We start from the raw sequence: 25,103 nt of genomic DNA on the forward strand, positions 1-25,103 counted from the left end.
TCTGCCCTCAAGTTGTAACGCGCTGCGCAAACTGTTGGTGCTATATATCCTGTGTAATAATAATATTATATTCAGTGAGTGTCTACGCTCAGCGGGGAACCTGTCCAATCACAGCGTTTCTTCAGTCTTATCAAAAAAATAATAAAAAGGGGTGAAAGTGCTCAGTATTTAAGTGGTTAAACTGTTGCGCTAATATGAAAAGTAAAGAAATTGGACCTACCACTATTTTCTTCTCCAGGGTCTCTGCTTTCAGAAAATATATCATGCTTGGGGGGAGGGTGGTTTTTAACTAAACTTCAGGCCTAAAATGTGCGCAAAGGAACAGCTTCAGCAGTGAAAGTGTTAATGTGCAGCATGCTACACTCCGCACTGCCCCGCCCACTATACTCCGCACAGTCCCGCCCAGCACACCAGGTCCCCCCTCTCCCCGCCCACTCAGGCGCTGACTGGTCGCGCCCCCGGCCCAAACCCCGCCCTTTTGTCACACCGCGCACAGGTCGAACTCCTGATTGGCTGACGAGTTGACAAGTAGCAGCCGGAGGAGCGCGGCGTCCAGTAGATGAACGGAGCCGGGAAGTGGATCGGAGCCTGTCCGCCCAGAGCGCCCCTGTGAGCGGGCAGCGGACCCCGCGCCTTACCGCTCGCCTCCCACCATGCTCCTTCTCCTCACCGGACCGATCTTCCTTCTCCTACTACCCGCCTGCCTGGCGCCCCTTCCCCGCACCGTCTACTCCAACCACTGGGCTGTGCGGATCCCGGGGGGACCGGAGGAGGCGGCGAGGCTGGCGGACAAGTACGGCTATGTGAACCTCGGCAAGGTGGGCGACCTCATCGTATACCGATCACCGCACACACCACCGATCACACACCGGGGGGGGGGGGATCCGATCTATTCTACATACACAACCCATAGAGACCCCCCTTTCCATCAGATACAGGCACCGACACAACGATCTGATCGCACAACTTCAACTTTCCTCTCCACCATCCCCGGATATAGAAATCCGATAATCCGATACATCTCATCATTACCGGGGGGAGCAAAGTTACATTGTTACCGTGTGTGCGATCCTCTGATCGGTCATCTCATGTCAGTGGGGGCACCCGATCTCTTCCGATATCATCCCTTCCATTCCCTTCACTCTCTGCACTTCTATTCTGTATGTGTGTGTGTGTGTGTGTGTATATATATATATCTTTCCATCCAAAATATATATAAAACTGTGTGCCTCTGTGTGTGTACATGCACATATATAAATACTGGAGATATTATTTATATATATATATACACACACACACAGTTTTATATATATATTTTGGATGGAAAGATATATATATATATATATATATATATATATATATATATATATATTATATCTCCAGTGTGTGTGTGTGTGTGTATATATATATAAATAATGTTCAGGCACACTTTTTACTTACTCTTCTGTAATGGACCATATGTTCAGTTTTTGAATGAAAATTAAATTATATGTGATCTATATATTTTTTTTTTTCATTGCTAATGTGTAATGGATCATGTTGTAAGTTTAGGCATATATAGGGTGTGTGTGTGTGTGTATATATATATATATATATATATATACATATATACACACACATGTGTTTTCTCTTGCTCATGTCCTAGATTTTGGTTTAATTTCTTTAGTTGCAGCGTTTAAAGGGTAAAAGTGTATACATTGTTGTTATTATTATTATTATTATTATTATTATTATTACTATTTTTTTCTCTTGCTCATGTGTGATGGATCATATTCAGTTTCTGTAGTAAATGTAATGGTCAGTGTGTGTATGTAGATATATATTACAATTCTAATGTATATGTTGTAATTTATGCTGAATATTAAGTTTGTGTGTGTATAATATATATCCTTGAGGGTAGGGACTGATGTGAATACACTAAATATATGTAGAGCACTGTGTAAATTGGTGCTATGTACCAGTAATAAATAATAAAACGTGTGTGATAGATGGATAGATCTCCGGTGTGTGTGTGTGTGTATATATGTATAGAGATATAGATATACAGATATGTAGATAGATATATAGACAGATAAAGATATATATCACACACTTTAAAATATCTATTTATCTATGAGCTATGTACCACATTGTATTGAAAATGAAGCACACAATTGGGGGGGGGGATTTACCAAAATTGGAGCCGCCAGCATCTGGTGCAGCTGTGCATGGTAACCAATCAGCTTCTAACTTCAAGGGGTTGTAAAGGTAAAAGTTTTTCCACCCTAATGCATGCTATGCATTAAGGTGAAAAACATCCGACAATGCCGGTGTCTTGCCGAGAATGTCCCCTCGGCGGATAAGTTCCCCCCCCTGTACTGCGCAGGCTCAGCGCCTGCGCCGTACGAACTACTGTCAGCCGCCGGAGATAGCCGAAGCTCAAACTTTTCAATCAGCTGTACACGGCGCCTGCGCCCTGGGTCCAGGTTCCTTCCCCACCATCCAAGTGGACCTAGAGGGGGAATCAAAAAGAGCCAAGTAAAGCGAGGCCGTGCCCTAAGCGTGGCGAGCGGCCCTCTTACAGGCGCCGTGTACAGCTGATTTTCAGCTATTCACCTTCGGCTATTTCCGCCGGATCCTACTGCGCAGGCGCAGCGCCTGCGCAGTAGAGGGGGGTCCTTATCCGTCGAGCGGAACTTTCTCGTCAGAACACCGCCCCCCCATTTTACTTACCTGACCCCTCGAAAGTCCCGCGCTCGTCTCCGACATCCTCTAAGCCGCTCAGCCTGGCCGTTGATTGGTTACAGTTGATGGATTTGAAAGCAGCGCAGTCATTGGCTCACACTGCTGTCAATCACATCCAATGATGCGGGGGGGGCGGGGCCGAGTGACACAGTGAGCGGCTATGGCCGCCGGCTGTATCACGGGAGCTCACCCGCTAAGGATGAGCTCCGGCGTGTTCGCATGGCGCATGTGCCGAGCCCGCCAGGAAGTCGGCACGGCGCAGCGCTAATCACAGGCAGTGAGACATTTCCTGATCTCTGCAGCCGCACATCGGGAAATGTCTCGCTAATCACTGCTTGTGATTAGCGCTGCGCCGTGCCGACTTCCTGGCGGGCTCGGCACGTGCGCCATGTGAACACGCCGGAGCTCATCCTTGGCGCCTGCAAGCACTCAATACCATGCGAGGGAGCTTGCATGAAGGTGTTGAGTCCTTGCGGGGGCGGGGGGTTAGCTGAGACAGCCGCCGAGGGACCCCAGAAGAGGAGGATTGGGGCCACTCTGTGCAAAACGAGCTGCACAGTGGAGGTAAGTATAACATGTTTGTTATTTAAAAAAAGAAAAGAAAAATAGATTATCTTTAGTGATCCTTTTCAGCTTGTTCAATTAAGCTTTGACAATAAAACCTGGGAGCTGATTGGTTACTATGCAGAGATGCACCAGATTCTGTGTGCTCCGGTTTTAATAACCCCCCCCCCCAAAGTTTAGAAGTGGTCAGTGCAGCATCCAATGATCTTGGCGTGTTTGCTGGACGCACACATACTGGACTGATGGACTACACATGAGGCTGCTTTGTGTGTAATATTCATCCGGATCATAAATATGAACGGTACTCTTAAGTGTGTGTATAATATTTATATATAAAATATAAATATTATAAATAGGCAGTATGAGTTGTGTTAAAGTTGCACTGTGCCTTGTCTAAACATTGACCTGGGAATGCCTCTTCTCTTGGACTGTGTATAATCTATCTTTATAAAGCACATACACACACCTGTGTCCTACCATTAAGGCCCCTTTCACACTGGGGCGATGGGGGCGTTGGCGGTACAACAGCGCTATTTTTAGCGCTGCTGTACCGTCCTTGCAGCTGTATTCGGCCGCTAGCGGTGCGGTTTTAACCCCCCGCTGGCGGCCGAAAAAGGGTTAAAATCACTCGTACAGCGCGGCTATAGCTGCGGTATTGCCGCGGTATAGCCGCGCTGTCCCATTGATTTCAATGGGCAGGAGCGGTGAATACACCGCTCCTTCACCGCTCCAAAGAAGCGGTTTGCAGGACTTTTTTCACCGTCCTGCCGGCGCACCGCTTCAGCGTGAAAGCCCTCGGGCTTTCACACTGAACAAACAGCGGAGGCTGTTTAGGGGCGGTTTGCAGGCGGTATTTTTAGCGCAATACTGCCTGCAAACCGCCCCAGTGTGAAAGGGGTCTAAGGGTCTGATCACCCTGTATACCATCCCAGCACACTAGAACACACGCATGCCGTCCTAATGTCACGTATTTGGCGGTCACATCTCTCCGCTGTTATGCCGCTTTATTAAAATGTGACCCGTCTGATATGTTTCTATTATAAAATGTGTGAATAGTGATAAGTGCGTCATATCGCATTACAACCTGCAGTGTAAACTGCAAAGAACACCCTGTTGAATCAGACACTTTGGTGTGAATGACCCCCACCCCCCTTTTTTTTTTTTTTTTTGATGCAATATAATTTATTCCCATCGCTGTTACGGTGTTTCTACAAGTAGTCTCCTCATCTAGGTTCCCAGCACAGGATCCATAATAGAATGTCATTTCAGTTCTCGGTGATCGGGATTGTCGGGAGGTTCATAGATCGGGTCAGACAATCTGCGGTCACTTTGGGTTCAGTACATTGCGCTGATATCTGGGAGGTGATGGGCGTCCTCGGTGATGGGCGTCCTCGGTGATGTGCGCGTCATGTTAACTATTTTCTGGTTCCCGACGCTCAGTTCTGTCTGTTTCCTATAAAGCTGCAGAGATGCCATCTGTGTACTTTGTGTCATTTACAAGTTGGCAGAATTGTGTATTTTTAGTCCGTTCGCTCCGCACACGCGTTCTCCCACTTATCCCACTTTTCCCAAACATTCCCTTTGACACCTGCTTTGTCTATACATCTGGATTCCGTCATGTATGCTCACCTTTCGCTTGCAGTGTAAAGTTATGACCATGTGAGATCATCAAAGGTTAAAGTTTAAGGATTAATGTATTGTTACTTGGTATTCATTTATTTATTTTTTGATTTTTATTTGCATATTTATTTTACTTTTATTCATGTATTATTATTCATATAATAAAATAAAATAGCCCCAACTCCTAACCTTAACCTGAACTTGAAACCCCTTACGAAAAAACAGCGTGGATATAAATTGATTAAAAAAAATGAAAATAATCAGGTTTTTTTAATTAAATCTGATTTAGTGTTTTTTTTTTTTTTGTTATATTTTTTTGATTTTGGAGTACAAATCTATTTCAGATACATTAATAATTTAGTTTTTTCAGCATTAAATTGAACTTAGTTTATGTAGCATGAGGCTGTATATTATGCAATATTTACATTTTTGGTAAACTAATTCGATGAACCCAAGCTTGGTAAGCTAAGAACATGCATTGCTACAAATCTAAGTACACTACAAACTGTATGATTGAATCGGTTCTGATATTGCTGTTTAACCTGACAGCTTTTTATTCTAAATAGGAAACCTTCGATCTGTTTGCAAATATTAAAGATTCTAACTACCAGCAAGAATATGTCCGTACATTTACATGGCAAGGAACAATGCTAACTTATAACAGTCCAGAGGCAGAGTGTGCAGGAAGTTAGCAAGGTTTTTGGCTAGACGAAACAGCTCATTACTTTCACTTGTTGAGCAGATATAATAAAACACTTTAAATTGAATATATAACATTCAAAACGGGAGCAAATGCGAGAATAATATTGTTAGACCCCTTTCACACTGGGGCGGTTTGCAGGCGGTATTGCGTTAAAAATACCGCCTGCAAACCGCCCCTAAACAGCCTCCGCTGTTTGTTCAGTGTGAAAGCCCGAGGGCTTTCACACTGAAGCGGTGCGCTGGCAGGACGGTGAAAAAAGTCCTGCAAACCGCTTCTTTGGAGCGGTGAAGGAGCGGTGTATTCACCACTCCTAAACTGCTCCTGCCCATTGAAATCAATGGGACATCACGGCTATACCGCGGCAATACCGCGGCTATAGCTGCGCTGTACGAGTGATTTTAACCCTTTTTCGGCCGCCAGCGGGGGTTAAAACCGCACCGCTAGCGGCCGAATACAGCTGCAAGAATCACTGTACAGCAGCGCTAAAAATAGCGCTGTTGTACCACCGACGCCCCCACCGCCCCAGTGTGAAAGGGGCCTTAGAGTTCACAAACACTTTAACCACTGGGCACTTAAACCCCCTTCCTAACCAGACCAATTTTCAGCTTTCGGTGCTCTCACACTTTGAATGACAATTACTCAGTCATACAACACTTTACCCCTATGAAATTTTTGTCCTTTTTTTCACACAAATAGAGCTTTCTTTTGGTGGTATTTAATCACCGTTGGGTTTTTTATTTTTTGCGCTATAAAAGAAAAAAGACTGAAAATTTGGTAAAAAAATGAATTTTTCTTTGTTTCTGTTATAAAATTTAGCAAATTAGTAATTTTTCTTCGTAAATTTTGTCCAAAATTTATACTGCTACATATCTTTGGTAAAAATAAGTACAACTTGGTGTATATTATTTGGTCTTTGTGAATGTTAGAGAGTCCAAAAGCTATGGTGCGAATATCTGAAAATTGATCACACCTGAAGTACTGATGGCCTATCTAATTTCTTGAGACCCTAACATGCCACAAAAGTACAAATACCCCCCAAATGACCCCTATTTGGAAAGAAGACATTCCAAGGTATTTAGAAAGATGCATGATGAGTTTTTTTGAAATTGTCATCTTTTCCCACAATTCTTTGCAAAATCAAGATTTTTTTTTTTTCTTTTTTTTTTTTCACAAAATTGTCATATTAGAAGGTTATTTCTCACACACCGCATATGCATACCACAAATTACACCCCAAAAAACATTCTGCTATTACTCCCGAGTACGGCAATACCACATGTGTGAGACTTTTACACAGCGTGGCCACATACAGAGGCCCAAAATGCACGGAGCACCCAGGCCAATTCTTATATTTCTCTCCTACATGTAAAAATAATTTATTTGCTAGAAAATTACATAGAACCCCAAAACATTATATATATATTTTTTTAAGCAAAGACCCTAGAGAATACAATGGCGGTTGTTGCAACTTTTTATCTCGCACGGTATTTGCGCAGCAATTTTTAGAACGCTTTTTTTGGGAAAAAAAACAGTTTTGTGCTTTAAAAAAAAACAAAACAGTAAAGTTAGCCCAATGTTTTTGCATAATGTGAAAGATGAAGTTATGCCGAGTAAATAGATACCTAACATGTCACCCTTCAAAATTGCACACTCTCGTGGAATGGTGCCAAACGTCACTACTTAAAAGTCTCCATAGGTGACGCTTTAAAATTTTTTACCGGTTACATGTTTTGAGTTACAGAGGAGGTTTAGGGCCAAAATTATTGCTCTCGCTCCAACGTTCGCAGTGATACCTCACATGTGTGGTTTGAACACCGTTTTCATATGTGGGCGGGACTTACGTATGTGTTCGCTTCTGCATGCGAGCACACAGACATGGGCGCTTTAAAAATTTTTTTTTTTTTATTGTTTATTTTACTTTATTTATTTTAGTTTGACACTTTTTCCCCCCCAAAAAAATTTTTGATCACTTTTATTTCCATTACAAGGAATGTAAACATCCCATGTAATAGGAATATGGCATGACAGGTCCTCTTTACAGTGAGATATGGGGTCAATAAGACCCCACATCTCACCTCTAGGCTGTGCCTGAAATAAAAAAAAAAAAAAAAAGATCCTGGCTTCGATCGTAGCGGTGAGTCGGTAGAAGCACCGGAGGGTGGCGGGAAAGGGGGGGGCGTCCCCTCTCGCCTCCCATAAGAACGATCAAGCAGTGGAACAGCCGCTATGATCATTCTTATGGTGTAGGAAATCGCCGGCTAAAAAAGCTGATATCTGAATGATGCCTGTAGCTGCACCCATCATTCAGATATCCCCGCACAAAGTCAAGGACGTCATATGACTGTGGGCGGGAACTGGTTAAAAATTGCGGAGTATTGCGAGGTATTGCAGAGTATTGCGGAGTAGTGCGGGGTATATTGCAGAGTAGTGCCGGGTATATTGCAGAGTATTGCGGAGTAGTGCAGGGTATATTGCTGGGTATATTGCAGAGTAGTGCCGGGTATATTGCAGAGTAGTGCCGGGTATATTGCAGAGTAGTGCCGGGTATATTGCAGAGTAGTGCCGGGTATATTGCAGAGTAGTGCCGGGTATATTGCAGAGTAGTGCCGGGTATATTGCAGAGTAGTGCGGGGTATATTGCAGAGTAGTGCGGGGTATATTGCCGGGTATATTGCAGAGTAGTGCCGGGTATATTGCAGAGTATTGCGGAGTAGTGCAGGGTATATTGCAGAGTAGTGCCGGGTATATTGCAGAGTATTGCGGAGTAGTGCAGGGTATATTGCTGGGTATATTGCAGAGTAGTGCCGGGTATATTGCAGAGTATTGCGGAGTAGTGCAGGGTATATTGCAGAGTAGTGCCGGGTATATTGCAGAGTATTGCGGAGTAGTGCAGGGTATATTGCAGAGTAGTGCAGGGTATATTGCAGAGTATTGCGGAGTAGTGCAGGGTATATTGCAGAGTATTGCGGAGTAGTGCAGGGTATATTGCAGGGTATATTGCCGGGTATATTGCAGAGTAGTGCCGGGTATATTGCAGAGTAGTGCCGGGTATATTGCAGAGTAGTGCCGGGTATATTGCAGAGTAGTGCAGGGTATATTGCTGGGTATATTGCAGAGTAGTGCGGGGTATATTGCAGAGTAGTGCGGGGTATATTGCAGAGTAGTGCGGGGTATATTGCAGAGTAGTGCGGGGTATATTGCAGAGTAGTGCGGGGTATATTGCAGAGTAGTGCGGGGTATATTGCAGAGTAGTGCGGGGTATATTGCAGAGTAGTGCGGGGTATATTGCAGAGTAGTGCGGGGTATATTGCAGAGTAGTGCGGGGTATATTGCAGAGTAGTGCGGGGTATATTGCAGAGTAGTGCGGGGTATATTGCAGAGTAGTGCGGGGTATATTGCAGAGTAGTGCGGGGTATATTGCAGAGTAGTGCGGGGTATATTGCAGAGTAGTGCGGGGTATATTGCAGAGTAGTGCGGGGTATATTGCAGAGTAGTGCGGGGTATATTGCAGAGTAGTGCGGGGTATATTGCAGAGTAGTGCGGGGTATATTGCAGAGTAGTGCGGGGTATATTGCAGAGTAGTGCGGGGTATATTGCAGAGTAGTGCGGGGTATATTGCAGAGTAGTGCGGGGTATATTGCAGAGTAGTGCGGGGTATATTGCAGAGTAGTGCGGGGTATATTGCAGAGTAGTGCGGGGTATATTGCAGAGTAGTGCGGGGTATATTGCAGAGTAGTGCGGGGTATATTGCAGAGTAGTGCGGGGTATATTGCAGAGTAGTGCGGGGTATATTGCAGAGTAGTGCGGGGTATATTGCAGAGTAGTGCGGGGTATATTGCAGAGTAGTGCGGGGTATATTGCAGAGTAGTGCGGGGTATATTGCAGAGTAGTGCGGGGTATATTGCAGAGTAGTGCGGGGTATAATGCAGAGTAGTGCGGGGTATAATGCAGGGATGGCTGAGTACGGAGGGATGGATGGATGTGACTGCAATTGTCACTGAGCACCGCTGTGGGCACTACACATGCAGCCCACAGCGGTGCTGCCATCCGATCCCTCCCCCTCTCCCCTCGCACTGTACCGATCGGTACAGAGAGGGGAGGGAGGAACCGGCGTCATGACATGACGCCGGTCTGTTGACATGTGATCGCTCCGTCATTTGACGGAGCGATCACATGGTAAACGGCCGCGATCATCGGCCGTTTACCGTGATCCGTGATGCGCCGGGTCCTCGAGACCCGGCGGTCACGGAAGTTCTCGGGTGCGCGCCCCAGGGGGCGCGCGAGAGCAGTACTCTGGGAGGACGTCCATGGACGTCCACCCAGAACTAGCCGACCGCGCTGTTGCCGTCTTTCGGCTATGGCCCGGTTGGCAAGTGGTTAAAGAGTAACCTCCACTTTTAAGATTTTTTTTTTTTTTTTTTTTTTAGCAAACTTTGTTGCAGATTTCTTTTTTTTTTTTTAATTTTTTATTTAAAGATATGACACAGATACAAATATAACAATAGCTTCGCATTGCATTTAAACTGTAATGAACGCGTCAAGTATAACAGTCAAAACATAATAGTTACATGTGAGTGAAGGTCGTTATTCAGTCCGACTCGTACCACTCGCTGAAGTCTAATATAGTGTAAACATAAACATCTGTGCCCATCACTTTGTGTCTTTTTTGTTGAAAGAGAGAAATAGTAAAGGTAGAAAGAGAAGAGAGAAAAAGAAAGAGAAAAAAAAAAAAAAATTATATTATCAACACTCCAGGGAGGGGGAGTGTTGATAATATAATTGCAGTTGCCCCCCCCCCCCCGGGGAGCCAAGTTCGGTAATACAGAACTGTCGATGGGGATCCTAGACAATGAATCCTGACAAGTATTGGTGGAATTCGTCGGAGAAGCGAAAGAAGAGGTTCCATCTGGACTTATGTTCCTCCGACTTATCTCGCAGCGCAGAGGTCAGATCTTCCATCTGCTCAATGTCCTTCACTTTTGCGAACCATTGGGCCACCATTGGCACAGACTGTTGCTTCCAAAGAGGTGGGATGCTAGCCCGAGCCACATTAAGGAGATGCTTGAGGAGGGATTTGTGGGTAACGTTTCCTTGACGGGAGTAAGGTTAAGAACCGCAGCTGGGTTATCCTGAAGGGAGATATCCGTGAGTTTCTGTACGAGCTTAAGCACCGGCTGCTAAAAAGTTTTTGGAGCACAGGGCAATCCCAGAAAATATGTAATATAGTGCCTGGATGTAGGTTGCAGCACCAACAGCAGTCAGTTTGTAGAGGAAATATCTTAGGCAGTACAGAAGGGGTTCTGTACTAGCGCGTCACTATTTTATATGCGGTCTCTTGGTATTTGCTGCACATAGAGGATTTCTGTGCGAAAAAGAGTTGGCGTTGTTTTTGGGGTTCTGTGAAGGTGACTTGCAAGTCTCTCTCCCATTTTGCTAAGAATGGGGGATCTTCGGTGGCGTGAAGGTCCAACAGGGATTTGTAGGAGGTTGATAAGGACCTCCGGATCGGTCCCTCACCCAAGCAGAGTTGCTCAAAAGAGTGGAGCTTTCTGACAAAGTGGGTTGCTTTGGGCAGTGAGCCAAGAAAGTGAGATAGTTGGTTGATCCTCCAGTGGTCTAATTGGAGTGGTGCCTGACCTGAGAGCAAGTTCTCCGTAGTTAGCCAACCGGAGGAACGCAGGAGCGTATAGAGGCCCTCATGAGTCCCTGTGGGGCTTGCGATCGAAAGGACGGGTCAGCTAGGCCAGGTAGAAAATCCAGATGACCAATAAGTGGCGTCAGTGGGGATGGAAAGTTTCTTAATGAGGCTAAGCGGAAAAACCTCTTCAGTTCCATAAGAGTTGGTCCAATCGGTGGGTGAGTAGTCAAGTGGGTGGCAGGAGTTTTCCCAGCCCAAGGTAGACCCACTAGTGGGGCTCTGGCTGCCTCCTGCTCCAGCGACACCCAGAGCTTCAAATCACTGTGACGGCACCAGTCCATGACCCTGGTCAATATGTGACGCAGTTATAGTATAGAGCTGGATCTGGGAATCCGAGACCACCTCTAATCTTTGGTCGTAATAGGATTGCTCTGCCGATTTTTCTACCCTTTTTTTGTTATTTTGAAGAAATAGCTGTTTCTCTGTGTCCATGTGTAGAGTGAATGGGAGTGATTTTAGAATTGCCAAGCAGTTGCTGGACTTCAAGTGTAACTCCACTTTTCTTGCGAAAAGAAAACAACATTCCACTCTGGGTGATCTCTGTACGTTGCGGGGATTATAACAACCTTTGTTGCAGATTCCTACCTTTTGTTATTCTGAAGAAATCCCTGTGTTCCTCTGTGCTGAGTGGGTCTAATGGGAGTGGTTTCATAATTATCAACCTGCTGTGAAGCTGCAGAGCACTAATGAGGAAAGCTGCTGGGCCTGCATCCCTTTAGATGTCATTTCCTATTAAAAGTATTTCACCAAAAATGACATTTTTGTTGCAGGGGATGCCTGAAATCTGACTTGTGCCTTAGTGCAGACTTCTGGGAAAACTGAGCCAATCACACAAGCAGGAAATTACATTTCTGGGGCGTGTTCAGTGCACAGTCTGTGTACAGAACATCTCCAAGTAACCTTATTGCATTTTACAGAAAATTACGGTGGCTGCAAATTGAAAAGGAAAGGTCATTTTTAATGTTCAATTACAATATGACTTGTGTCACAGTTGTATAGGCTATATTATTTATTTATTTATTTATTTCAGGTACTTATATAGCGCTGTCAATTTACGCAGCGCTTTACATATACATTGTACATTCACATCAGTCCCTACCCTCAAGGAGCTTACAATCTAAGGTCCCTAACACACATTCATACATACTAGGGACAATTTTAGACAGGATCATATTAACCTACCAGCATGTCTTTGGAATGTGGGAGGAAACCGGAGTACCCGGAGGAAACCCACGCAGGCACAGGGAGAACATGCAAACTCCAGGCAGGTAGTGTCGTGGTTGGGATTCGAACCAGCGACCCTTCTTACTGCTAGGTGAGAGTGCTACCACTACACCACTGTGCCGCCCAGATTTTTTTTCTTTACTTGCTATTTTTTTCCCCCATGAAAGTAGTTGCCCTTTAAAGGGCTCTAATGAGGAAAGTGGCAGGGTCTGATTTCCCTTTGGGAGTATCTCACCAAAAATGGCATTTTTTGTTGTTGCAGAGGATGCCCAAAATCTGACTTGTATCTTAGCACAGAATTCTGGGAATCAGTGAGCCAATCACAAGCAGGAAACTACATATCTGGGGGGTGTATACCATCTGTGTACAGAACACCTCCAGGCTTCCATATTGCATTTTAAAGAAAATGACAGAGCTGCAGATTGAAATAGAAAGGTCATTTTTTTTTTCATAACATTCAATTACAATATGACTTGTGTAGCAATTGTATACACTATATTATTTTTTAATTTGCTATTTTTTTCCCAGACAAAGGTGGAGTTACCCTTTACGTAGAGCTGCACAATTGTTAAAAAATCGTGATCTCGATTCAACCCCCCTGATTATCTCTATTGCAGAGTTTGCCGATTCATATAAAAAGTGGAGAGACTTATCTGCTCACTCAGCTGTCTAAAGTAAACACCCGTCTGCCAAGATCTTAACATGAAACGTTGTAACTCATTCCTCCTTCCTAGATCAAATAAATCAAATAAACTTCTGTGTGAAAAAAAAAAATCCAGGCAGTCTGCCAAGTTTTTAAACAAAGTGTAAATGCAGGAAGTTTAAAATGTCAATTGCTGCAATATTTTATGTCACACTGTATTTGCCCAGCGGTCTTTCAAACGCAATTTTTTGGGGAAAAAATTACACTTCAATGAATAAAAAAAAGAAGCAGTAAAGTTAGCACAATTGTTTTTTGTTTTAATGTAAAAGATGATGTTACGCCGCGAGAATCGGGAGAGAATCGTGATCTATCTTCTAAGCAAAAAAAATTGTGATTTTCATTTTAGCCAGAATCATGCAGCTCTACCTTTAAGCGATATGTATTCCACACAAAGCTTGTTGGTCAGCACTGGGGTTGTAGTGCTCTGCTTGGATTGCTCTCAGTACAGATCGCCATTCATGACAACTGGAACATTACAAGATCAACATCCACAGAGAAAAAAACACCGCCCTGCAATTTATATCACACATTTTTAAGAGGAACTTTTTCAGCAGCTCGTGGAGCCAAATTAAATATTCACATATTAAATCCAAAAAATAGAATAAATATATACATCTCACAAAAGTCAGTACACCCCTCACATTTTTGTAAATATTTTTTTTTCTATCTTTTCATGTGACAACACTGAAGAAATATCACTTTGCTACAATGTAAAGTAGTGAGTGTACAGCTTGTATAACAGTGTAAATTTGCTGTCCCCTCAAAATAACTCAACACACAGCCATTAATGTCTAAACCGCTGGCAACAAAAGTGAGTACACCCTTAAGTGAAAATGTCCAAATTGGGCCCAATTAGCCATTTCCCTCCCCAGTGTCATGTGACTTGTTAGTGTTACAAGGTCTCATGTGTGAATTGGGAGCAGGTGTATTAAATTTTGGTGTTATCGCTCTTACTCTCTCATACTGGTCACTGGAAGTTCAATATGGCACCTCATGGCAAAGAACTCTCTGAGGATCTGAAAAAAAGAATTGTTGCTCTACATAAAGATGGCCTAGGCTATAAGAAGATTGCCAAGACCCTGAAACTGAGCTGCAGCACGGTGGCCAAGACCATACAGCGGTTTAACAGGACAGGTTCCACTCAGTACAGGCCTCGCCATGGTTGACCAAAGAAGTTGAGTGCACGTGATCAGCGTCATATCCAGAGGTTGTCTTTGGGAAATAGACGTATGAGTGCTGCCAGCATTGCTGCAGAGGTTGAAGGGGTGGGGGGGTGGGGGGGGTGGTGAGAAGCTGAGGGTAAAGGTGATAGACTGGCCAAGCATGTCTCCAGACCAAAACCTTATTAAGCATCTGTGGGACATCCTCAAATGGAGGGTGGAGGGAGCGCAAGGTCTCCAACATCCACCAGCTCCGTGATGTCGTCATAGAGTGGTGGAAAAGGACTCCAGGGGTAAACTGTCCAATCACAATAGACACACAGGTCAGGTGTATTCAAATTTCTCATCAGTAAACAGTCTTATCAGCAGGAAGAGCTGTTGGAGGAATTCGCCCCCCACCAATCTCACAGCTAATCTACATACACATCCCATAGTCTCCAAGGCAGACAATAGAACATTGGAATACAAACCCACCCCAAACGATCACAGCAAAGAGTCCAACAGCATGAGACAACACACAATATATACAACGTTCTAGTGTTTACACATAAGTGGGGCCAGGGGAGCTGGATACGAAGTCTCCAGAGCTCTCCAAGATAAGCTGAGTTCCACAAACCACCCACCCAAAGTGACTCCTGTCACACGGGTGTTCTCACTTTTATTGCCAGCTGTTTAGCCATTAACCACTTGCTGACTGCTCATAGCCAAAAAATGACTGCAGGGCGGTCGGATAACTCGAAGGACGTTATAGTATGTGCAGCCGGGAATATCCATGACGGTATAGGGCCGATGGTAGCTGCCCTTTACCACATGATCACTCCGTCACATGGCGGAGCGATCAGTTGTGAACAAGTTGGCACATGCCATGTTCATCTCTCCCCTCTCTGTACCAATCGGTACAGTGTGAGAGGAGAGGGGGAGAGATCGGGTGCAGCAGTGCTGTGGGCTGGATCTGTAGTGCCTACAGCGCTGATCTCTGCCCATTCCAGCCTCATCCACCTACAGCTCGGCCATCCCCACCCACGGTTCGGCCACCCCCCACCCACGGCTCATTTATGCCTCATTCATGCTCATCCATGCCACTACAATGCCCATAAGTGCCTCACAATTGTTATAGGTAGTCAAGTTAGATTTGACATTTATGCCCCTAGAACACCTGATGGTGCTCCCTGCATGTTTGGCCTCTGTATGTAGCCAGGCTGTGGAAAAGTCTCACACATATGGTATCGCCATACTCAGGAGTAGCAGAATATATTTTGGGGTGTCATTTTTGCTATGTACATGCTATGTGTTAGAAATATTGTATAAATGGACAACTTTGTGTAAAAAAAAAAAAAAAAAAAAAAAAAATGCGTTTTTCATTTTTCTTTCCACGTTTTCCAAAAACTTGTGGAAAAAGATGACATGTTCAAAGGACACATTATGCCTCATAGAATATACGTTGGGGTGTTTGCTTTCCAAAATGGGGTCATTTTGGGGGGTTTTCCATTGTCCTGGTACTCCAGGGCCTTCAAAAGTGCAAGAGGTAGTCAAGAAATGATATATGTAATTTATGTCCCTAGAACACCTGATGGTGTTCCTTGTATGTTGGACCTCTCTGTGGTCACATTGTGTAAAAGTCTCATGTGGTATCACCATACTCAGGAGGAACAGTAGAATGTGTTTTGGGGGTGTAATTTGTGGTATGCATATGCTGTGTGTGAGAAATAACCTGTTAATATGACAATTTTGTGGGGGGCAAAAAAAGAAAAAAAATACATTTTGCGAAGAATTGTGGTAAAAAATGACAACTTCAAAAAACTCACCATGCCTCTTACTAAATACTTTGGAATGTCTACTTTCCAAAAAGGAGTAATTTGGGCGATATTTGTACTCTCCTGACTTGTTAGCCTCGGTTCACACCAGAGGCGGCACGACTTGCAGGTCGCCTCACCGAGGCGACCTGCACACGACTGCCGGGGCGACTTGCAAAACGACTTCTGTATAGAAGTCTATGCAAGTCGCCCCCAAAGTCATACAGGAACCTTTTTCTAAGTCGGAGCGACTTGCTTCACTCCGATTAGAATGGTTCCATTGTACTGAATGGGACGCTACTTGTCAGGCGACCTAGGTCGCCTGACAAGTCGTCCCAGTGTGAACCGAGGCTTAGGGTCTCAAGAAATGAGATAGGCCGTCAGTACATCAGGTGTGATCAATTTTCAGTGATTGGCACCATAGATTGTAGACTCTAACTTTCACAATGACCAAATAATATGCATGGATTTGGGTTAATTTTAACAATGATATGTAGCAGTATAAATTTTGGACAAAATTTATGAAGAAAATGTACTAATTTGCAAAATTTTATAACAGACGAAGAAAAATGCAACAACGCAGCGGTGATTACCATATTTATCGGCGTATAACACGCACCCCAAGTTTAGGAGGGAATTTTAAGGAAAAAAAACTTACATTTAAATGCCCATCAATGCAGCCTCATCAGTGTCCATCTCCAGCCTTGTCAGTGTCCATCTGTAGTGTTGTCCCCCATTGCAGCCTTGTCCCCCATTGCAGCCTTGTCCCCCATTGCAGCCTTGTCCCCCATTGCAGCCTTGTCCACAATTGCAGCCTTGTTAGTGTCCATCTGTAGTCTTGTCCCCGATTGCAGCCTTGTCAGTGTCCCTCTGTAGCCTTGCCCTGTGTCGTTTGCATCTTTGAAAATGGCGTTGCCGTTCTCGGCCGCTTTCGGCCATTCTCGGCGGCTCTTGGCCGCTCTCGGACGCACTCGGCTTTCGGCGGGACTGCGAGAGGCGCCGAGAATGGCCGAAAGCGTCCGAAAGCTGTCGAGAATGGGCGAGGGCGGGCGAGAGCCGCCGAGAATGGCCGAGGGCGGGCGAGAGCGTCTGAAAAGCTCACAATCGGCGGGGGATCGGCGTATAACACGCACCCACGATTTTCCCCTGATTTTCAGGGGAAAAAAGAGCGTGTTATACGCCGATAAATACGGTAAATACTACCAAAGATCTATTTGTATGGAAAAAGGACAAAAATGTCAGTAATATGGGTACAGTGTTGCATGACTGAGTAATTGTCATTCAAAATGTGGGAGCGCTGAAATATATTCTCTGGATTAGAGGGCAGACATCTGAAGTCAACAGTGCAATCAAGTAAAGGGACAAAAAAATATTCTATTCCAGCGTGCATTCCTAAAGCGATCATACACTCAAAAATGTCATATATTGCGGTGGCTGCATTCGTTTTCTTTAGGCTTTTCCCCCCTGATTTCAGCTGGTGATCTGGCCGGTATTAGTGCCCCTTATCGACGAACTTGGCGGTAAAAACATTAACACCAGTGTGAAAGAGCCCAAACAATCATTTGAACCCTTTTTTACGAACACTCGGTCGTGAGAGCAAATGATAGCGCCATCATGTAATGACCGAATTTCGAATGATAAATTTGTTCAATGGACATACATTATCGGTTTTTCGTCCGCTTTGTCACATTGTGCAAGCAGTTCAATTTTTAATGGGCAAGAAACACATTAAAGTGATTCTTAGGGATCATGCACACAGGTGGTTTAAAAAAACGCCAGCGCTGCTGTCAGGAAGTGGCAGCATCAAAAATGCGATTTTAGCCGTGTTTTAAATAGCATTTATGTGTGTTTAGGCATTAGCAGTTTTACAGTAAACTCACTCCCTAGAATGTAAAAAACGCCTAAAACTGCCAAACAAGGCTAAAAGCTTGTTACAGCGTTAAGCCGCGTTTCTTGGCGTTTTGCGTTTTTACGGCCAAATAGCCTCTGCTTCTTTTTTGTTTTGCCGCCCCAAATTGCTTGTGCCTCTAAACTCCTTTGAAAGTTTGTGTGTGCATGGACACATAGGCTAAAATGAAGGAAAGGTCAGAGGCAAGAAAAAAAACACCGGACACCCTAAGGAAGTGGCATCCTAAGCGCTGTCCATTGTGCTGATGGCACAAGATGGGTTTCTTACAATTTATCAGGTTGTTTGTTTTATCCACAATGGGCTAATGAAAAGGGGCCTCTGGTTGGAAAATGGATGTTCTGACTGGTGGTTTTTAAGTGATTTTACACCCTCAGTTTTTTAAGGACTTTCAGCAGCTGATTTAATCACTAGGTTCACACTGGTGTGATGCAGGAAACACAGCGAATCCTGTGTTTCCCGCATCACAATCACACGGCATCCATTTGATCTGCGGCAGTGTCAATGTTAACGACACCCCCCCGAAACAGATTTCAAAACGCAGTGCGATTGCCAGAATCGCATGAGAGTGAACACGATTTAGTTCGGGGGGGGTCCTGCACCATTTTGATGCGATTTTAGCCATACATACTGTATGGCTGAAATCGCACCCATCAGACAAGACCTCGCATGTGATGTGAACAGGAATGCGGTGCGATTCCTGTGCAGCTCACATGCGATCTTTGTGTCTCACCAGTGCGACCCTAGTCTTACTGAGTATGCAGCTTCTTTATCTTTTTAATCCTTGCCTATGTTCCAGTTTAATCTGGTGCCATGACTGCTGCCCCGGGTTTCCTGTTTCAAGGGGCTCCTTTCTCTTGCAGCGTCCTGTGGAGTCACCCTTCTATGCAGGGACTAGATTTGTCCTCCCTACACTGTGTGCATCAATAAAAACACACAGCCCCATAGCCAAGGATGGCAAGGCACTGCTCTCCTCCCTTCTCCAAGCTAGCTGACTGTAGACTGAACTGTAGGAAAGTTGATCTGCACTCTGGTTTTTGCTCTTAAAAAAAATCTTCATTTTATTGAAAAGCCATAGTGTGCAAACAAACGATAAAAACAGTTGACGCGTTTCAGCCTATAAGGCCTTAGTCATAACCATGGTTATGACTAAGGCCTTATAGGCTGAAACGCGTCAACTGTTTTTATTATTCTTCTCAGCCAACGACTGGATCGAGCACCCGGGACCTCTGCTATCTGTGTTGTATGGGTAGTAGCACTGATTTTTCTGTTTACACTGTAGACTGTCCACTTTGCAAATACCAGAATTTCAGGGAAGAAAAATTTATTTCCAGCCACTATAATCCATAGTGGTAATTATTAAACTCTATACTGCTATTGACAACTTTGCACCGAGGCTGGCCATACATATATATTTTTTTCAGTTTAGCCCAAAGGCTGAATGGAAAAGAACTGAACAGGTTCCTCCAGCCACCCAATTGTAGCTTGCCTCACCAGCTGTCCAAATACCCAAGTATGAATCTGAATCAGATGCAGCCAGTGTTCAGGTAACTGTTTTCCACCCAGCTCCTTTGATATTTCAGTCAGGTAGGAGACAACAGGGCTATCCAGTAAATTAATTTTGGCTGGTTCATCAGGATCTGGATAACATTTCAATAGTGTATGGCCAGCTTTACCCAAGTGCTCACCAATGTGGTGTGCTGGGGCATACTGGCTGCTAACAGATTTATTTATTTTTTTGCAGTCATCCAGGATTTCTCTCACCCCGATACCTATTAGGCCTCACGGACACTGGACATTTAGCCCTGGTACATGAGACTCTGGCATTTAGATAATACAGGCCCCGCCAGCAGGCTGTCAAGGTGAGAGGCTTACAGCTGCTGGGCCTGGGCGGTCCACTGAGCAGTCCTTACATTTAAGGCATTATGCACCCAGGGACGAATTCCCAGGACGCAAGCAGTCTGCATTCGTCCACAGGCACATACTCTGCTAAACACAAGTACTGCTAGGTGCACCATCAATCCACAGTAGCTGTCCGCCTCTTATAGAGTTTGACAGGCTACCAGCAGCAGGGCTGGACCATCCACCCACACCTAAATGCTAGAGTCTTGTGCACCCAAGGGCTGAATGCCCAGTGTACATGATAAGGCCTTACACCAACCATGCTCAGCTAGGATTTCTTCAGGGTTGGCTAGGGGTTCCTTAAACTGTGGCTAATTGACCTCCCATTTGACAATGCCTGCATAATTCCAGGTCCCATGCCACTTGACAGTCAGCAGTATGACTGCATGGGGTGTAATTCTGGCCACCCCTGTAAGGGGGGCATTCTTTCCACTCACCACCCCCACGATGGGCATTTAGCCAATGACCCCAGATTGACTTGTCTTACCAGGTGTTCCCTGAGATCTGAAAATTATTTCATGGGTTCCTCTAGGGTAAAATGGTTGAGAAAGGCTGCCATACACTATTTTTTTCTAAATGAGCTTAGTGTCATACCAGTGATGTGGACATTGGGGGATGGAACCACACATAGTGTTTTGTGGAGGCATCTTATATTCGATGGAGTCTTGATGGAGTCTTGATGGAGTCTTGATGGAGTCTTGATGGAGTCTTGATGGAGTCTTGATGGAGTCTTGATGGAGTCTTGATGGAGTCTTGATGGAGTCTTTCCAACTTTTTGAGATGGGAATGAGAGACTCCTATTAGCAAAAGTATGTAAGCATAGGACGCACCCCCCTACCACGCCCTTTTATAGGAGAATTATACCAAAAAAAATCAGTTAAAGCCACAAGTGCTTTTTTTTTTTTTTTTTACCCCCTACTATTCCTTTATGCTGGCTTTCAAAATTTACAAACTAGTGCATTTTACATACAGCTATATAGATAAGAACAAAATGAAGGACAAATGAGGAGGAAAGAGGGACTTTGTTTCAAATCAGGGTAGACCTCCTCTGTAAATCTAAAGTGGTAACCTATAAAGGCTTTTAAAAATGTATGTAGTTTGTCGCCGCTGCCGGTTTGTGCGTAATTTTAAAGCGCGTCGTGTTTGGTATATATGTGCTCGGCCTAAGATCATCTTTTTTTATCTCATCAAACATTTGGGCAATATAGTGTTTTAGTGCATTAAAATTAAAAAAAAGTGTTTTTTCCAAAAAATATGCGTTTGAAAAATCGCTGCGCAAATACTGTGTGAAAACAAATGAAACACCCACTATTTTAATCTGTAGGGCCTTTGTTTTAAAAAAAAAATATATAATGTTTGGGGATTCAAAGTATTTTTCTTGCAAAAAAAAAAAAAAATTTTCATGTAAACAAAGTGTCAGAAAGGGCTTTGTCTTCAAGTGGTTAGAACAGTGGGTGATGTGTGACATAAGCTTCTAAATGTTGTGCATAAAATGCCAGGACAGTTCAAAACCCCCCCAAAGTAGATACCCAAGCTATTTGCTGAGAGCATGTCGAGTCCATGGAATATTTTATATTGTGACACAAGTTGCGGGAAAAAGACAATTTTTTTTTTTTTTGCACAAAGTTGTCACTAAATGATATATTGCTCAAACATGCCATGGGAATATGTGAAATTACACCCCAAAATACTTTCTGCTGCTTCTCCTGAGTATGGGGATACCACATGTGTGAGACTTTTTGGGAGCCTAGCCGCGTACGGCACCCCGAAAACCAATCACCGCCTTCTAAGGGTGTAAAACTTTTATTTCACTCCTCGCTGCCTATTAGTTTTGGAGGCCATGGAATGCCCAGATGGCACAACCCCCCCCCCCCCAAATGACTCCATTTTGGAAAGTAGACACCCCAAGCTATTTGCTGAGAGGTATAGTGAGTATTTTGCAGACCTTGCTTTTTGTCACAAAGTTTTGAAAATTGAAAAAAAAAAAAAAATACATTTTACTTTTCTTTCTTCATTTTCAAAAACAAATGAGAGCTGCAAAATACTCACCATGCCTCTCAGCAAATAGTTTGGGGTGTCTACTTTCCAAAATAAGGTCATTTGGGGGGGTTTTGTGCCATCTTGGCATTTTATGCCTTCGAAACTGTGATAGGTAGTGAGGAGTGAAATCAAAACTTTACGCCCTTAGAAATCCTGAAGGCGGTGATTGGTTTTCAGGGCCCCGTACGCGGCTAGGCTCCCAAAAAGTCCCACACATGTGGTATCCCGTACTCAGGAGAAGCAGCAGAATGTATTTTGGGGTGTAATTTCACATATTCCCATGGCATGTTTGAGCAATATATCATTTAGTGACAACTTTTTTTTGGTCATTATTAAATCACTTGGGACAAAAAATTAAATATTCAATGGGCTTAACACGCCTCTCAGCAACTTCCTTGGGGTGTCTACTTTCCAAAATGGGGTCATTTGGGGGGGTTTGTACTGCCCTGCCATTTTAGCACCTCAAGAAATGAGATAAGCAGTCGTAAACTAAAAGCTGTGTAAATTCCAGAAAATGTACCCTAGTTTATAGACACTCTAACTTTTGCGCAAACCAATAAATATACGCTTATTGACATTCTCTTTTACCAAAGACGTGGCTGAATACATTTTGGCCTAAATGTATGACTAAAATTTGAGTTTATTGGATTTTTCTTATAACAAAAAGTATAAAATATCTTTTTTTTTTTTTGAAGTTTTTGGTCTTTTTCCTTTTTATATCGCAAAAAATTAAAATAGCAGAGGCAATCAAATATCATCAAAAGAAAGCTCTATTTGTGGGGTAAAAAATTACACAAATTTCGTTTGGGTACAACATTGCATGACCGCGCAATTACCAGTTAAAGCAGCGCAGTGCCAAATTGTAAAAAGTCCTCTGGTCTTTAGGCAGCCAAATGGTCCGGGGCTTAAGTGGTTAAACTTTCCCTTTTTTAATGAATTGTGTGTCACCCGTTATTACTCCATATGTCACATATGTGAAGTCCCATGTTGCTGTTTGGTAAACCTGACCGCATGGCTTGTATTGCTCTAACATCAGATACGTCATGGTTTGATCCTTCAACCATTGAATTGTGGTGAAATGGTTAAACTGGCCGGTAAATCGGTGGCTTTGTAAACAGTACATACTGGTTTAAGTCTCCCAGGTACGAGGTGGGTAATGTGATCAGAGCAAATCCAATATACATTTAATGATGGTTTCCCTGCAGGTTATTGCTCCAGGAGTTTTGTCACACTTGCTGAATAGCTTTTTTTTCAGACTTCTTAAGAGCTTAAGCCTCCAACTTGGATTTTGTGATTATTATGTGAAATGTCAAATCTGGGACCTCCGAAAAACTGCAACCCGCGTCCAATCAATATTTAATTTAAAACTGTTCATTTCCAGTCGCACTCAATTGTGATTTGTTTTGCAAAGGGTGGGGTTGGAAAAGAGGGATCAAATAATCCTGGTGTCTTGGGTGTACAAATTCTGCTGACATTGAAATCCATTTAGTGTTATTTCACAGTGTGCTGTGCCGGAGAATAACCCTTCCCGTGCTAGCAAGCTTTCAGTGCACATGGCTCTGTTGGCTGAAGCATTCCCTTTAGACCAATGTATAGCTTGAAATTTATAGCTTTTCAGAGACAGCACCGTAGGTGAGGTAACAGCATAGTTTTAAACTCGTAGAAAGTTAAATGAACTCATTGAGGATTTTGAGACTTGGGTTGTTTCAGGAGGATCTCATTTAACTTCCAATGGCATGTTCTGGAGTAGACATCTGACAAACTCTAAGTGAAGGGGTATGGTTATACCATGTAATAGGGTCTATATCAAAATATATAATATGTGGGTCTGAAATTGAGAAATGGTATCTTGTCTATAGAGAGGGTGTTTAATTCTCCAGGCATCATGATGGCACCCCCTAGCTCCAACACATGGCTGAATCCTTTAGCTAGTGGCCTACAGTAAAAATTAATCACCCATGGACCACAGTGTTTAGCCAGTTTCTGGTCCAGGCCTTTATTGCAAACCTCTGTTTGCTTACATGTGCAGGGATGGTGGGTTTGAGACCCTTTTCACTCCATTCCGCCTGATTCAGATCCATAATGACCCAGCTTCAAGCCTGGAATACTTTGTTACAGATTAAAGCTCAGTACATCCAACTTAACAGGAGGAGCCCATGGTACAAGGGGGCTCAGGTCGCCTGACATGTGTTCTGTTGAGGTTCGGCTCATCGCCAGAAGGGTGATCCCTTCTCCTAGCCACCATCGGATCCAAGATTGATGAGGTTTGCTCTCATCTAATAAAGACAAATTACCGTATTTTTCGCTCCATAAGACGCACCTGACCATAAGACGCACCTAGGTTTTAGAGGAGGAAAACAAGAAAAAAAAATATTCTGAACCAAATGGTGTACTTAAAATTTTTTCCAGTGCCAAAGAAACGCAGCCTGACCAGTGCCAAAGAAACGCAGCCTGACCAGTGCCAAAGAAACGCGGCAGCCTGACCAGTGCCAAAGAAACGCAGCCTGACCAGTGCCAAAGAAACGCTGGCTGACCAGTGCCAAAGAAACGCTGGCTGACCAGTGCCAAAGAAACGCTGGCTGACCAGTGCCAAAGAAACGCTGGCTGACCAGTGCCAAAGAAACGCTGGCTGACCAGTGCCAAAGAAACGCTGGCTGACCAGTGCCAATAAACGCTGGCTGGCCAGTGCCAATAAACGCTGGCTGGCCAGTGCCAATAAACGCTGGCTGGCCATTGCCAATAAACGCTGGCTGGCCATTGCCAATAAACGCTGGCTGGCCACAAACAGCCTTACCTGATGTTATCACATCTGCCTGACAGAAGACAGAGCAGTCCGAGCGGCCGGAATGCTCTGTTTTCTGTCTCAGGTGCAGTGTCAGACCCAGCCGGGAGATCGCCCGGCGCCCACAGCTAAGGGGGGGTTTGGATGTCTGTTTCCCCGCTCTCCTGCTCTCTTCTGGTGGTGGGGCGGTGTCTGTCGTATATTTGCACCATAAGATGCAGAGACATTTCCGTCCATATTTCTGGGGGGAAAAAAGTGCGTCTTATGGTCCGAAAAATACGGTAA

The 25,103-nt window shown here is 44.1% G+C and overlaps 1 protein-coding gene across 2 annotated transcripts in view; it reads left to right on the forward strand.

Moving 5' to 3' along the window:
• Positions 1-500: 500 nt before the first annotated feature.
• The window catches only part of PCSK6 (proprotein convertase subtilisin/kexin type 6), a 338,484-nt gene continuing 313,881 nt past the window's right edge, over positions 501-25,103 (forward strand). For both annotated transcript variants that reach the window (XM_073618353.1, XM_073618354.1), the window contains exon 1: positions 501-818. In XM_073618353.1, the coding sequence (XP_073474454.1) occupies positions 654-818 (165 nt within the window). In that variant the 5' untranslated portion in view covers positions 501-653. The remainder of the gene's footprint in view (positions 819-25,103) is intronic.

This window comes from Aquarana catesbeiana, linkage group LG03 (genome assembly GCF_042186555.1).
Source record: "Aquarana catesbeiana isolate 2022-GZ linkage group LG03, ASM4218655v1, whole genome shotgun sequence".
In the NCBI taxonomy this organism is placed as follows: domain Eukaryota; kingdom Metazoa; phylum Chordata; class Amphibia; order Anura; family Ranidae; genus Aquarana; species Aquarana catesbeiana.